Consider the following 13,180-nt stretch of genomic DNA (forward strand, 5'->3'; position numbering starts at 1 on the left):
CTGAGAATGGATGTCTTATCTCAATAGCATCCTCCTTTCTCATTAGCAAAAGTATGGAATTTCCTGATTCTGACAAGTAGCAGAACGAAAGAGCCATGACACCTTGTTACTTGGGTGCTTGGCTGTGGAACACACAGCCACTGAGGAGACCAGAATGAGCCTGGCCTTGTCTTCAACTTCCTTGTCATAAACATGCCACAGAACAGGCAATGCAAATAGCAACTTCCAAAAAACTGTAGCAGATGCCAGCTGCAGAAAGTACACACTGCTGAGATTTTGTGTCTTTACATATAAACATCTCAGTTTAGATCAGTGTTCTTCAGCAAATAGACCCATTTCTCATGGCTAAATCTTTACCCTTTGTATGCTCTCACTTTATGTATTTGTGGATTTGTAAATATATAAATGCACATAGGTGTAAATATACGTGTGTGTATTTACTTACCTCTTTATACAGGTGTAGATGTATAAAGATGGGGAATGAGAGATTGTGTATATACTTTTAACAAATGGGAAATTTGATGCTATTTTAATTTTTACTTTTAAACAAGAAATAATCAGTAACTGAACTATGGATTTTGCATACCTGAACTTCAGCTCCCCAGCTCACTCTTAAAGTAGGGAGGATTAACATAGTTTCCCACTGCCACCTGTTCTGTATATTACAGATGGAATAAGTAAGAGGCAGCTGTGAATTATAGGGCTATAATTCCAATAAGGAGCTTCGAAGGTACTATAAACCACTGTGTCAATTTTTTTGAGCAATAAAGTGGACTATGTGATAACACAGACTGCTGGCTGTACAGCCATAAGCTTATTGTTATCACTGCTACTGCTGTTGTAAATATTCTGCAGGATATGTTTGGATTGAGAGAACAGATCCATGAGAACCATGCTCGGCTCAGCATTTAGACAGATTTTTCAGCTTCCTTTCCTCAATTTATCAAAGAACTAAACTACAGAAGCCAACACTGAAAAAAAAAAAAAAAAAAAAAAAAAATTCTCAGCCTCTAAAGACAGTTTCTTGAAGACCTTTATCTGAGATCACTTTTTTTTGAGTAAGCTCCGACTTCATTTTAGAACAGATGATGGCTGGATATCCAAGCCCAAAGGGTTGTTGTAAATGGAGTTAAATCCAAATTGCAGCTGATCACAAGTGGTACTTTCCAGGGCTTGGTGTTGGGAACAATTTTATTTAATTTATTTACCAATTACATTGATGAGGAATGGAGTGCACCCTCAGCGTATTTGCAGGTGACACCATGTTGGTTGGAAATGTTGGTCTGTTTGAGAGCAATGGAAATGTTGATCTGTGCAGCAGAATTAGGATAGTAATGTCCAATCACACGACATTCAACAAACTTCAGTGCTAGGTGCTGCACTTGTATCTTAACAACGCCATGCAGAAGTATAGGTTTGAGAAAGAGTGGCTGGAAAGTTGCCCAGTGGAAAAGGACCTGTGGATGCTGGTCAACATCCAGCTGAATGTGAGGCAGTAGTGTGCCCAGGAGTCCAGGAAGGCCAGTGGCATCCTAGCTTGCATCAGAAATAGGATAGCCAGCAGGACTAGGGAAGTGATTGTCCCTCTCTGCTTGGCACTGGTAGGAATGCAGCTAGAGTGCTGTGTTCAGTTTTGGGCCCCTCACTATAAGAAGAACATGAAGTTGCTCAGGTGTGTGCAGAGAACAGCAATGAAGCTGGTGAAAAGACTAGAAAACAAGACATCTGAGGAGCAGATGAGAGAACTAAGGTTGTTTAGTCTGGAGCAGAAAAGGGTAAGGGGAGACCTCATTGCACTCTACAACTACCTGAAAGGAAGGTGCAGTGAGGGTGGATGTTTATTCTTAGGTAACAAGTCACAGAACTTGAGGAAATAGCCTCAACGTGCCACTTAGGTTTAGCCTTTCGTATTAGGTGGATGGTTTAACTTAATGATCTTAAAAATATTTTCCAATCTGAATTATTTTAGGATTCTATTCTATGATTCTTGAGGATCACTGGAAGGACAAGGTCATCAATGCTGCGTGTAGCTTGCACTCGCCCTCACACTGCTTCTCAGTTGTTTCTTTCACCCTGCTTCTCCTTAGCACTATTTTAATTATACTTTGCTGGCCTTCTCCTGATAAATTTCTTTGTGAGTGGATCTGCATTAAGACTAATATGACAACTTAGATATTTATGAATGACAACTCCTGACCTGATGTCCCTTCAATTTCTTTGCTAAAAGAATTTCTAGTAGGATTGCATTTCCCAAACCTTATTAGAACATTGGTTCATGACTGATCTATTCAGTGGAAAAAATGCTTTACATCCTTAGGTTTCCATGGCCATCTGCCAGACCTACACCGATTACTTTAGTACATCTGAAAAGGTTCTAGCCTTAGGCTTTATAGCTTCGTTTATGGCACGAGTCACATGCAAACTCTTTTTTCCCTTGCCACTTATTATGTATTAAATATTTTCTTTTTCTTAGGGATACTTATGTCCAAATGAATTTATTGCAACTCAGGGACCGTTACCAGGGACAGTGGGTGATTTCTGGAGGATGGTGTGGGAGACTAGAGCAAAAACTTTAGTGATGCTTACACAGTGTTTTGAAAAAGGACGGGTAAGTTACCAATGTACAGCATTTTATATAATAGAAAAGCCTGTATGTAGTTTCTGCAAAATTTACAGCATAATGATTGTTAATTAGTAATCACTTCCCTGCAGATAAGATGCCATCAGTACTGGCCAGAAGACAATAAACCAGTGACTGTGTTTGGGGATATAGTAATTACTAAATTGGTGGAAGATATTCAAATAGACTGGACCATCAGAGATCTAAAAATTGAAAGGGTAAGTTGCACCTGGAAGCTAATTGAATAAAATACACTCAACAACTCAACATTAGAGATATTCCAATCCAAAACGCAGCTACCCCACATTATCTTTTAATCTTTTAATGTGCACACATTATATTGGCTGGTTTTCCTGAGCATTTTGTTTTCACTCCTGTTTGTTTTTTTTTTCTTCTGAGAATTTCTTCCAGGTTCTATCACAAAGAACTCAGATATGTGGCCAACATGCTATGAAAAGCCTATCGAGATTACTGAACCTCTGGTCTTGTGGGAGGTGCAATTTCTATTTGGACACCTCAGTTGTCTCTTCTAGAAAGGAGTAATCCTAACCATTCTGTTACCAGACAAATCCCTTTGAATGTGTCCCTCTCAGATTAAAGGGCATGCTTGGCTGTAGTGCAGCTGTTTTGCACTGTACCACCAGCCATATTGGCCTCCACCCCCAGGAAATTCACCCAATATAAATGAGAATCATCAGTATTACTCCCACTCTTTGTTCTGGGAATGGAGGTGGCGGAGTACAGCTTACGTGTTCATCTTTCTCATGATCCACAACTATAGTTTCCACACTTTGGAAGTGTGGCATTAAGTCAGACCAGGAGGTGGACTTGGAAAGGAATCTGAACATAATGACCCAAGATGAAGTCAGCCTTCTTTTGCAGAACACTGACACATTGTATGTAGTGCAGTCACATCCTAGGACCCAAATTCCACTATCCGAGTATGAAGATGCATTAACATCCTGTGGCTTGTGCGTATTGCGAAAGAAACAAGCACTTAGAGGGTTGTTTCAGTTGCCAGCCCTGTAAGGTTATGCACGAAGTTCAAGTCAACTGAGTGCTTTAAAATGACTGAGAGAAGGATTGTTTTTATTTGTTTTTGTTTTTCCCCAGCTAAAATAAGACACAGTGTACACGAAATTAAAAAGGGCTGTTTTGAGTAAAAATGCATGTCAGCAAAATGCAAAGTCACATATTAGTGAGGGTGAGTTGGATAGAAAACAAGATAATTTAAGCTGAGTTGACTAAATACACTGCTTACAATAGCTGAAATATCCCCCATGAGAGCATACCATTTAATGTGCTGTACTTCTGTCTTTAAGATTGCACTTTACCTTTCATCTAAATTGATGGATTCTTAATCATTTTCCAGTGCAGGTAAAATATATACCAAATAATTCATATTTATTGCCATATTGCATTCAAAAACATTTCTTCTTCTTTTTTTTTATCTATCAATTTCAATAATACAGCAAATCAGTTTCTACATGAAATTATTTACAATTTCTCAGTGTTTTTTTTTGTTTTTTTTTTTTTTTTTTTTTTTTTTGCAATATGAGAAGATCAAATAGTTGGTTCAAAACAAAATGAGCTAGTTCATTACGATAGAGTTGATTAAGTTGAAACTCATTTCTGCAAAATACTGTGAATGCTAAAAATTGAAAGAATTTCAAAAACTCTGGAGAAAGTAATGAATGAAAATTCTGCTGAGTATTATCAAATTTTTAGGTACTGTCTGTGACTGACGTGGTTCATGACTTGCAAACTACTAGGAATGGAAAGGATATACTATGGAATTGTAGTTGCACTGTCATCTCGTATGATTTCCACTAAGATTTTCCTTGATTCCCGTTGGAAATGCGATAGTGGGTTAGATAGGGTTTGGCCTGATCCAGTGCTTTTATTGTTATGTCCTTCATGGTTAATATAGATACCAGATCATAAACAGCTGTTCTTGTTGAGTTACTATTGCTGTTGCTCTGATTGAGAAGGCACCAAATACTTAGAAAATATATTTGTGTTTACCAGTATATTTGTTTGCCTTAACTGTGATAGACCAGTATTAGAATAGTTGCTTTCCCCTAAATAAATTTGGCAACCCAGTTCAGTGAAGTTCCAGACAAGCTCTAGAAGTATCAAAATGTAAGGCACAAATTATACCTATACAATAATTTAAGTCAAATAGAGAGGACTGCGGAAATCTTTAATACTTCTTGAAAGATGAATTTGATGCCATCTGTATCAAAAAACTTGTCATAAGATCCGTGCACAAGAAATTACTCCTAGATACAAGAACCATTTTTGAGTATGGTGCTGTGACTGTTTTACAGCACGGAGACTGCATGATGGTACGGCAGTGTAACTTTACTTCGTGGCCAGAACATGGAGTCCCTGAAACTACTGCACCAATTATCCACTTTGTAAAACTTATCCGTGCAAGTCGAGCACACGATAATACGCCGATGGTGGTTCACTGCAGGTAAGTATATTCATGAAATCATTACTTAGTATCTTGTCATTCTGATCTATATATTAAATATATAGATTTATATATCTATAGGTCTATATATTAAAGCTCAGGGACACTGAACGAAATCTGAGTACCTGAGCATGGCTCTATTATGGATAGTAGTGAAGTCTTCTCCATTAGGGTTCCTTGAGCCTTAATCAGAGGTAAAACACCCAAGTAGGCCTGTTCTTCCATCCTCTGAAATCCCATTGAGATATCAGTGGATGTTCTTATGGACAGCCTAATCCAGTGGGTGAAAATCCTGCCTATGGCAGGGGTGCTGGAACTAGGTGACCTTTAGGGTCCCTTCCAAACCAAGCCATTCTGTAACTCTGTGTTTATAGCTCTGAAAAATTAATGCCTAAGTATTGCATTTAGTATCTACATATCATTATCACAAAGAAGAAACTATTTGGGTACCACAGAGAATGACAAGTATGTATAGAATGTTGCATATGCTGGATTTCAAACTTGGATGTCTGTAAACATCTAAAATCTATATTTAGGCTCTTAAAAATGTGTTGGTGGTTAGAAGTGTTCAGCTCTGAACGGAAAGGTCTGGGCTTGACTGCCTCATTCTCAGTGTAAGCAAGGAAATGTGTGGACAGGAAAGCTAGGCCTGTTGTCACAAACCCTGTCTTTCTCCAGTGAGTTTATTACAAACTAGGATAGTTTTTATTTGTCCTCCATGTCCTACAGATGCCTTCCACAGTGGATGGTAAAACCTGGTAAAATTTTATTTGACATTGTTGTCCTTGACTATTTGGCATTTTCCTCTATTGCAGGGGACAGAGAGACTGTTGTAGGAAACAACTTATATGCTGAGGTCACTTATATGCTCTGGGCCATTTTACAATGAATCCCATCCCCTTTTCTCAACACAGATAAATGAAGGGGCCAACATGGGCAAGATGCTCTGCCCACGCTCCTGATGATTATGAAGCAGCATGTTTTCTCATATCCAGAAAACTCTTTCATTATATTCCGTTTCTAGATCCTGAAGGTTCTTCATAGTTTTGCTATATGTTACCTGATTACCTCCATAATATACTCCGTATTTAATAATTAGTTGCAGAAAAGACTGACAGTGATTTTAAGAAAATCCTGTTCATTCTCAAGCCCTTGATTAAAACAACACTAGCTACCAGTGTGTGCTGTGCATTTATCCTCATTTTAAAATAATTTTATTTTAAATGTTTTGCTAGCTCTTGTGTTGGGTTTCCTCAAATAGGAAAAACATCACAGAATCCAGATGTGATTTCAAACAATCTTGTGATTTCCTTTTTTTAATCAGTGAAATTTAGAAAATTCAAAGGGAAGTTGTAGGGTTGTGTTTCCTCTTCTGTGGATTCGTTTAGTTAAATCCCACTTTCCCATAGAACTCCTTGTAAAATCAAAGTCAGAACATGATTTCACTTTATCTCCTTCACTTTATCTGAGGAGACATACACATAAAACTGGTGCAAAATCTTTCATTTTTTTCCCACTGTTTTCTTCTCATAATCAGTGTACTTTAATAACCAATATTTTCTGAGGAGATATTTTGTATAAAAAAAAAAGAATAAAAACTCATTTTATCTTGTGCATTATGTTTGCAGTGCTGGTGTTGGAAGAACAGGTGTTTATATTGCTCTCGACCATTTAACACAACATATAAATGACCACGATTTTGTGGATATCTATGGCCTTGTAGCTGAGTTAAGAAGTGAAAGAATGTGCATGGTCCAGAATCTGGTAAGATGTAACAGTGTATTTAAATTCTGTTTTCCTGATGTTAAAAATTAAATCGTTGATATTCTGATCTAAAAAAAATAGTCTAGAAATCAAATACAATTCAGCTTAATTTTCTATTAATTCCTGCTTCTATCTGGATTATAAATGTATGCTTTTGTCTCTTTTTAACTAGATTTTGGCCAGCAAAGTATTGCCTAGTGCAGAAATGAGTGCTGAAATGCTCAGATTTTAGAACCTTAATCATAATTTCCTAAACTCTCAGAAAGTTCAAGTTTTGAGTGATGTACAAGTGTTGAATAAAACACAGCTTCATAAATTACTTCAAATAAAATAACACATTTGGACAGAATTCAGCACAGACTTGACAGTTTGTAAAATTAAGGCAATGTTTGTTGGATCTGGAAAAAAAAAAAAAAAGGATTTATGACATTCTTATTATTAAGTATGGAGGATCTGCTAGTGAGGAAGGCTTCTACTGTGCTAGGATATCTGGGTATTTGTCAAGGAATAACAGCAGAATTTAAAGATGTTCTTAAAAGCCCAGTGGAATGGCAATCCAACTGTATTTGCATGAAGCGTTTTGCATAAGCATCCTGCAGGCCATTTCTAACCCAAGGCTGCTGCTTGAAATTTTTTACTCTACTGCATGACTTTCCAATATACCGTGACTTTCTGTATATTAGCTTCAAAATCCTGTGACAGCTTGCTCTCTGTCCAGGTCATCTCTAACTCATGTTTGCAGACTACAAAATGCCTATCAGCACTAAAACTTGCTACAGGAGAACTGAACCTTGTAAAGTTTTATGGCAGATTCAGTAGTCAGGCTATACTGACAGCTCTGTTATAAAACACTGTTTAGTAATCTATATTTCAGATTTTATGTGATCAGCATAGAAGATGTGAAGAGAGAAGCCTGAGGAACTCATCTCCAGAACTCAGTTTAGAAATCCCTCAATGAAATTGTCTGTAGGATCTATGAGTAGAATAAAAAATCAGTTGCTGTCAGACCTATTTTTTTCCTTGATTATAACTTAAAAATAATTTTCCTTTGCTAGCAATCATTGTCTGAGCACAGAATGGCCTATATTTGTGCAAAGAAACATCTCGGCAGTTACCGCACTCCTCACAAAATGCTGCATGCAAGTCCTCTATGGGGAATGACCTGAAACACACTGGGAATTATTTGATGGGGATCAAAACTGTGCAAGAGACTTTAAATGTTTTGAGGATGATCAACTTCCACCATCTTGCAGTGCCCCCACTGATTAATTCACAACTTTTGAGATATAATCTCAGTCTCCATACCTATCTGGTTTTATTCTTTTATTTCATTATTTATTTCATCCTGGCATTGCCTTCTTTTATTTTCTCTTTTCAGCAGTTATTACCCACAGTTGTCATTGGTGGTGTCAAAGTAACTTTAGTTGCCCACCCTTGGCATTATAGTCTATTAAAAGTCATGCTACAGTACAAGAAGTATCACAGAAAACAGTGTGGGTTTTTCACGGGTTGCAACGGTGCATCCTAGAACACATAGATTTACTTGAACTTTTGCATTTGAGTGCACCCTGCTGGTTCTCTCTATGTTATAAAGAGGGAAATTCTTTGTTCAGTTTCTTCAGTCTAACAAGCAACAAAAAGTAATCAAACGCATCTTCATAGATCACACCTTTACAGAAAAATATGGCACAGCTGTTGTTCTCAGACATTATTAGTATAATTTCATACTTTTACTAGCCATAGCAATTAACATCTTTTGACAAATGTTAACACCTTATACCTTGTGATGCATGAAATCAGGCCAGGCATATATGATATCATCAAAGTATTGAGATGACTAAGTTAAACTGCAGTTACTTTCGTAACACCTGAATGCTATACAAAAAATCCAGAAGTATTTTTGTTTATTTTTGTTTCATAAGTACTTTTTTTTTTCTTTCTAATGAAATGTCTTGAAATTCACATCTTTACAGGCACAATATATCTTTTTGCATCAGTGTGTCCTGGATCTGCTGACAAGCAGGGGAAGTAGCCAACCAATATGTTTTGTAAATTATTCAGCACTTCAAAAGATGGACTCTCTGGATGCCATGGAAGGTAAGCAGATACAAATTATCTCAGAATTGTTTTTTCATAGCAGGTGAATTGACTTGTCCAGTCTAAGAAGCAAAGAAATAGTCTGACATTTTCTGGCTTCAGAAGAATAAAGGTGTACCATTTTGCTCTCCTTAAGCCTCCCTTGTGGTAACAGCCATTGCTCAAGCCTTCCATCCTTTTGCCCCCGTGAGATCTCACTTCAGCCAAAACAGTTATCTGCCATTAGGTACTACCTGTTTACAAAGTAGGTTAAAGTAATATATCTGTTTCTTTTGTAGGTGATGTGGAGCTTGAATGGGAAGAAACTACCATGTAAATACTAAGACTAAATATTCAAGAAGAGATTTTGAAAGTCAAAGTCATATTTTTCTAAGCAAAAGGGCCAAAGTACACTCCCCTATTTTGATGATTAAAACAGACACAACTGATTGAAACAGCTTTTCTTCTATCAATGTGCCTTCATAAATATGTTATTTTATTCAGATCACTGAGCAATAATGCTATGAAGTACTTTTGCACAGACTGCACTTCTGCTGTTACATGAGTACTACAGTCAATATGTACGTATTTAAATAGAAAGTGTTTGAACGTATTCTTTTTTTTCCATTTATCTTCGTAAATGAGGAAAAATGAGCCAAATAAGATGTCAAAAAAAAAAAAAAAGAGAAAAGTATTCCTAGTGAACTTATTTTTGTGTGAATTTGCTGTGTTCATTGCATTTTGGTTTTAAGTAAAAGCTACACTTTCTTGAATCATTCTTGCTAGACTGGTTTTAATGTTGCTGTCAGTTCCTGCAGATCAGTTCCATTACCATCACGATGATCTTTACCTAAATCTGCATTCTTATGTTTTGAATCTTTTTTTATGAGTGGTAACATATCAGCTGATGATCCTGAACAGCTGAAGAGTCACCTTCTGACATGTGGAGGATTATTCAGCTTTTACACAGCACACAGTAGCTCTTCAGGGACACTTGGGGCTATTTAAGACAACTTATAGTTGGTGGATTGGGTTTTTTTAAATGTACAATGGTTGACTGCAAATGTTCAACACAGAAGAAAATATTTTACATTCCTCTTACTTTTAAATACAGATAACTACAAAAAAACCCCAACAACTAAACAACTAAAAATTTACTACCTATCTGTAGTAGGCACATGGGTTAGTAGCACCTATTCTAGTGTGTGTTAGATTGACTTGAGTTAATGAATGTTTATAATTCATTCACATCTTTAGTGTTCAGTATTTTAAAAGGCTCTGCATTTAATATTTTTTATAATGCAGCACCATCAAGTAAAAAAAAAAATTCCCTTTTCAGGTTTGGTGAATCACTGTAGAGGTGAAAAAGTACAGGAAGTAATGTTAGGGGATTTAATGAAAATTATCTTCCACTGATTATTGTTATCAGAGATCTGAAACAGAAATGAGAAAAGCAAAAGCCAACCAAAAACTGTTGAGTATGAAGACTATAGTGAGAATTAAACTCTACACCTTGGTTTACAGGGAAGTATTTAGATGATATTGTTAGGTAGGGAGACTGTCATCTCCTTTTTTTTCTCTGTGTAAATAAATATATCATTGGGATAAGGCTGTGACCTTAATTTAAGGCGGAAAACATAAAAGCAGGGAGACTTTGCTATTTCCATTGTATATTCTGTTTGACAGATAAAATCCGTAGCCTTGTGGAGGCATCAAATGCAGGAAAATCAGACAAACTTCTTTAGAAACTAGGAAGGTGTGTTTGTGTGCACACAACTGTAAATGAAAGCTTTCCATATCTTTGACTGTACCTACCAGACAGAAAACACTGTACAGCACGTAACCTGATATTTATTCATAAGTGAACGGCAGAAGGTGTTTGTCTTTTTAGAATCTGGCAAGGATGGTGCAGATTATAAATCAGTGAGGACCTTTTCAGCAGAAAGTGCCAAATACCTTAAATGAAAATCAAAAGGCAGTATTTGAGGACATGAAAATGCTCTACGAAGATATTTTGGGCAATCTGTCTTTGATAAAGACTGACGGTATTGCAAACATCACCTGTCAAGCTAAAAGGAAAACAATGCCTTTTAAAGCTGAGTAGAGGGAGAGAGAGGTGATGTCCACAGCTGTTCAAGTCTCTGGCAAAGCATTCGGTAGAGCTCTAGTTACATTTGGTTCATATGAAACATGTGTTCTTCATTTATTATACACATACTTTAAAGTATTCTGACAAATTACTTATAGGGGCTTACAGATGTTTTTCATGATTTGTATTTGTACTTGGTAGCAGTACATGTAGCACTGTGATAAATTGACATTATAAAGTCATAATCTTGTCTAATCTCCTGTCCATGACAGTGGAATATACATATGTGTGTCGTTACTCTTTTGTTGTTGAGAAAAGCTAAGTAGCTTCTTGCAACTTACAGTGCAACTCCAGAAGTTCAAAACGTGCTTGAATGTTTTCTGTTTCATCGAATATTTATCACAAAGACTCTTACATCTTCCTCTAGGGGACCTGCTTGTAGTCAAACTCAATTCATTAGCATATCTGACATCTTAGTAAGATGTTAGAATACGTATCTTTGTTCTGTAGGTCAAATTAAAAAAAAAAAAAAGGAATTTAATTAAAATAACTTATTATACATAGTAGCAATCTGATACATGCTACCTTGATATATTTTGCATTAAGGATAAAAGCCAAAAGTCAGCATAAGCTGGCTCCAATTCCCAGGACACACAGCAAGGGAAAAAAAGACACTCCGAGCTATTCTCTTTGAGAACCATTTTTCAGTATAAATAGAGCAGCAGTTCACTGACCTCCTCACTTGCCCACCAATGATTTACAGGGACAGGGGAGCATCCCTCAGACCTCTATCCAGTCATGAAGAAAAAGATTCTGTAGACTCTTGTCTTCCAGCTCTTTCCTTTTACAGCAGCTCCTGTCTTGGTTCTACTGGTGGAACCAAGAGATGAGCAGAATGTATCCAATTGCTATTTTAAGAATATATATATATATATATATATAATTTGCCACTTAAAATTTTATAAATTAATGGATTCGGTGTAGCAAGAATACAATCTATCAAAAGCAGAGACTGAATGAAGAATGAGTAAGAACTGGGGAATAACCAAATTTTACAGAAAGATCAGAATTACGCTTAAATCAGGTCACGTTTTATTAAATTATTCAGTATATTTCTATAAAAATTGGCATATATATAGATACATACAGCCCCTCTGTAGCCAGTTCTGTTGTATGTCTTTAGAAGAGACTACTGTCAGTGCCCTTTACCACAGATCTCCTCTTTTTACAACAGTAATAGAGCAGCAGCACATTACACTCATGTTAAATTTGAAGCATTTTTTAAACTGTTACAAGAGCTGATAAAAATAATCCACTTGCCCATTTAGTGCATATCAGAAGCTATTCAGCAATTTAATTTCCTAACATTGCATGAATGATCAATCTTGTGTGCCATCTGTGTATTCCTATATTACAGAGTATGCTTATATGCAGTAATTAAGAAAAAAGCTGCAAAGAGTAATGAATTAATCATATTTCACACTGAGGTCGCATATGATAGTGAGCTTCCCTGTTTACATCCAGAGATGTAAAATGTCTCCTAGATTTGGAAATTATGCTTCAGTTTGTCAGAGAATGAAACAAACCTTTGCAAACACAAACCATTTTTTCATGCCAGAATTATGCTGCACAACTAGTGTCTGCTTCATCAAAGTTAACCTTAGAAGTGCCTTAATGCATATTACTATTTGCAAAGCATGTTCAGAACCAAGCCTGGAAATACGGGAATGGAACTGAAGACAAAAAGGAACAGGAGAGTGCTGATCAATCTACAAGCATACCTGATACAGTCTTAACTACTGTAATAGAACTATCTTCCAACAAAAGAGGTACTTAAATGGAGTTACCATCCGGTAAACTAAAAAAAATAAATGTCCACAGTATATATCACTAATTTTATGATTGATAGAAAGTCAGATTAAAACTTAAGCTTACGAAATCTAGGTCAAAATATCAATTTCATGGAGTCACAATTTTAACAACTGCAGTTACAGCACAAAATGGTCTCATGGTTGTTTCCAAGTGAGTTTTCGTGGTATCCAAGAAGTAGAGAGCAAACATCATTCAGCTACTGATTTATGCTACTCAATTTATTTTGAAATAAATATTGAAGTCCCAGTATATGTTTTTCCTAGGTGGAAAAACATGTCTT

General features: G+C 36.4%; 1 protein-coding gene across 1 annotated transcript in view; it reads left to right on the forward strand.

Moving 5' to 3' along the window:
• PTPRQ (protein tyrosine phosphatase receptor type Q) overlaps positions 1 to 9,276 on the forward strand; it is a 120,342-nt gene extending 111,066 nt beyond the window's left edge. The window contains 6 exon segments of the mRNA XM_042816092.1: positions 2,474 to 2,608; positions 2,713 to 2,838; positions 4,951 to 5,099; positions 6,728 to 6,863; positions 8,837 to 8,960; positions 9,239 to 9,276. Coding sequence (XP_042672026.1) covers positions 2,474 to 2,608; positions 2,713 to 2,838; positions 4,951 to 5,099; positions 6,728 to 6,863; positions 8,837 to 8,960; positions 9,239 to 9,276 — 708 coding nt within the window.
• Positions 9,277 to 13,180: the final 3,904 nt, after the last annotated feature.

This window comes from Centrocercus urophasianus, unplaced genomic scaffold, assembly GCF_019232065.1.
Source record: "Centrocercus urophasianus isolate 14NV4802_14NV808 unplaced genomic scaffold, USGS_Curo_1.0 seq_15, whole genome shotgun sequence".
NCBI classification, from domain to species: Eukaryota; Metazoa; Chordata; class Aves; order Galliformes; family Phasianidae; genus Centrocercus; species Centrocercus urophasianus.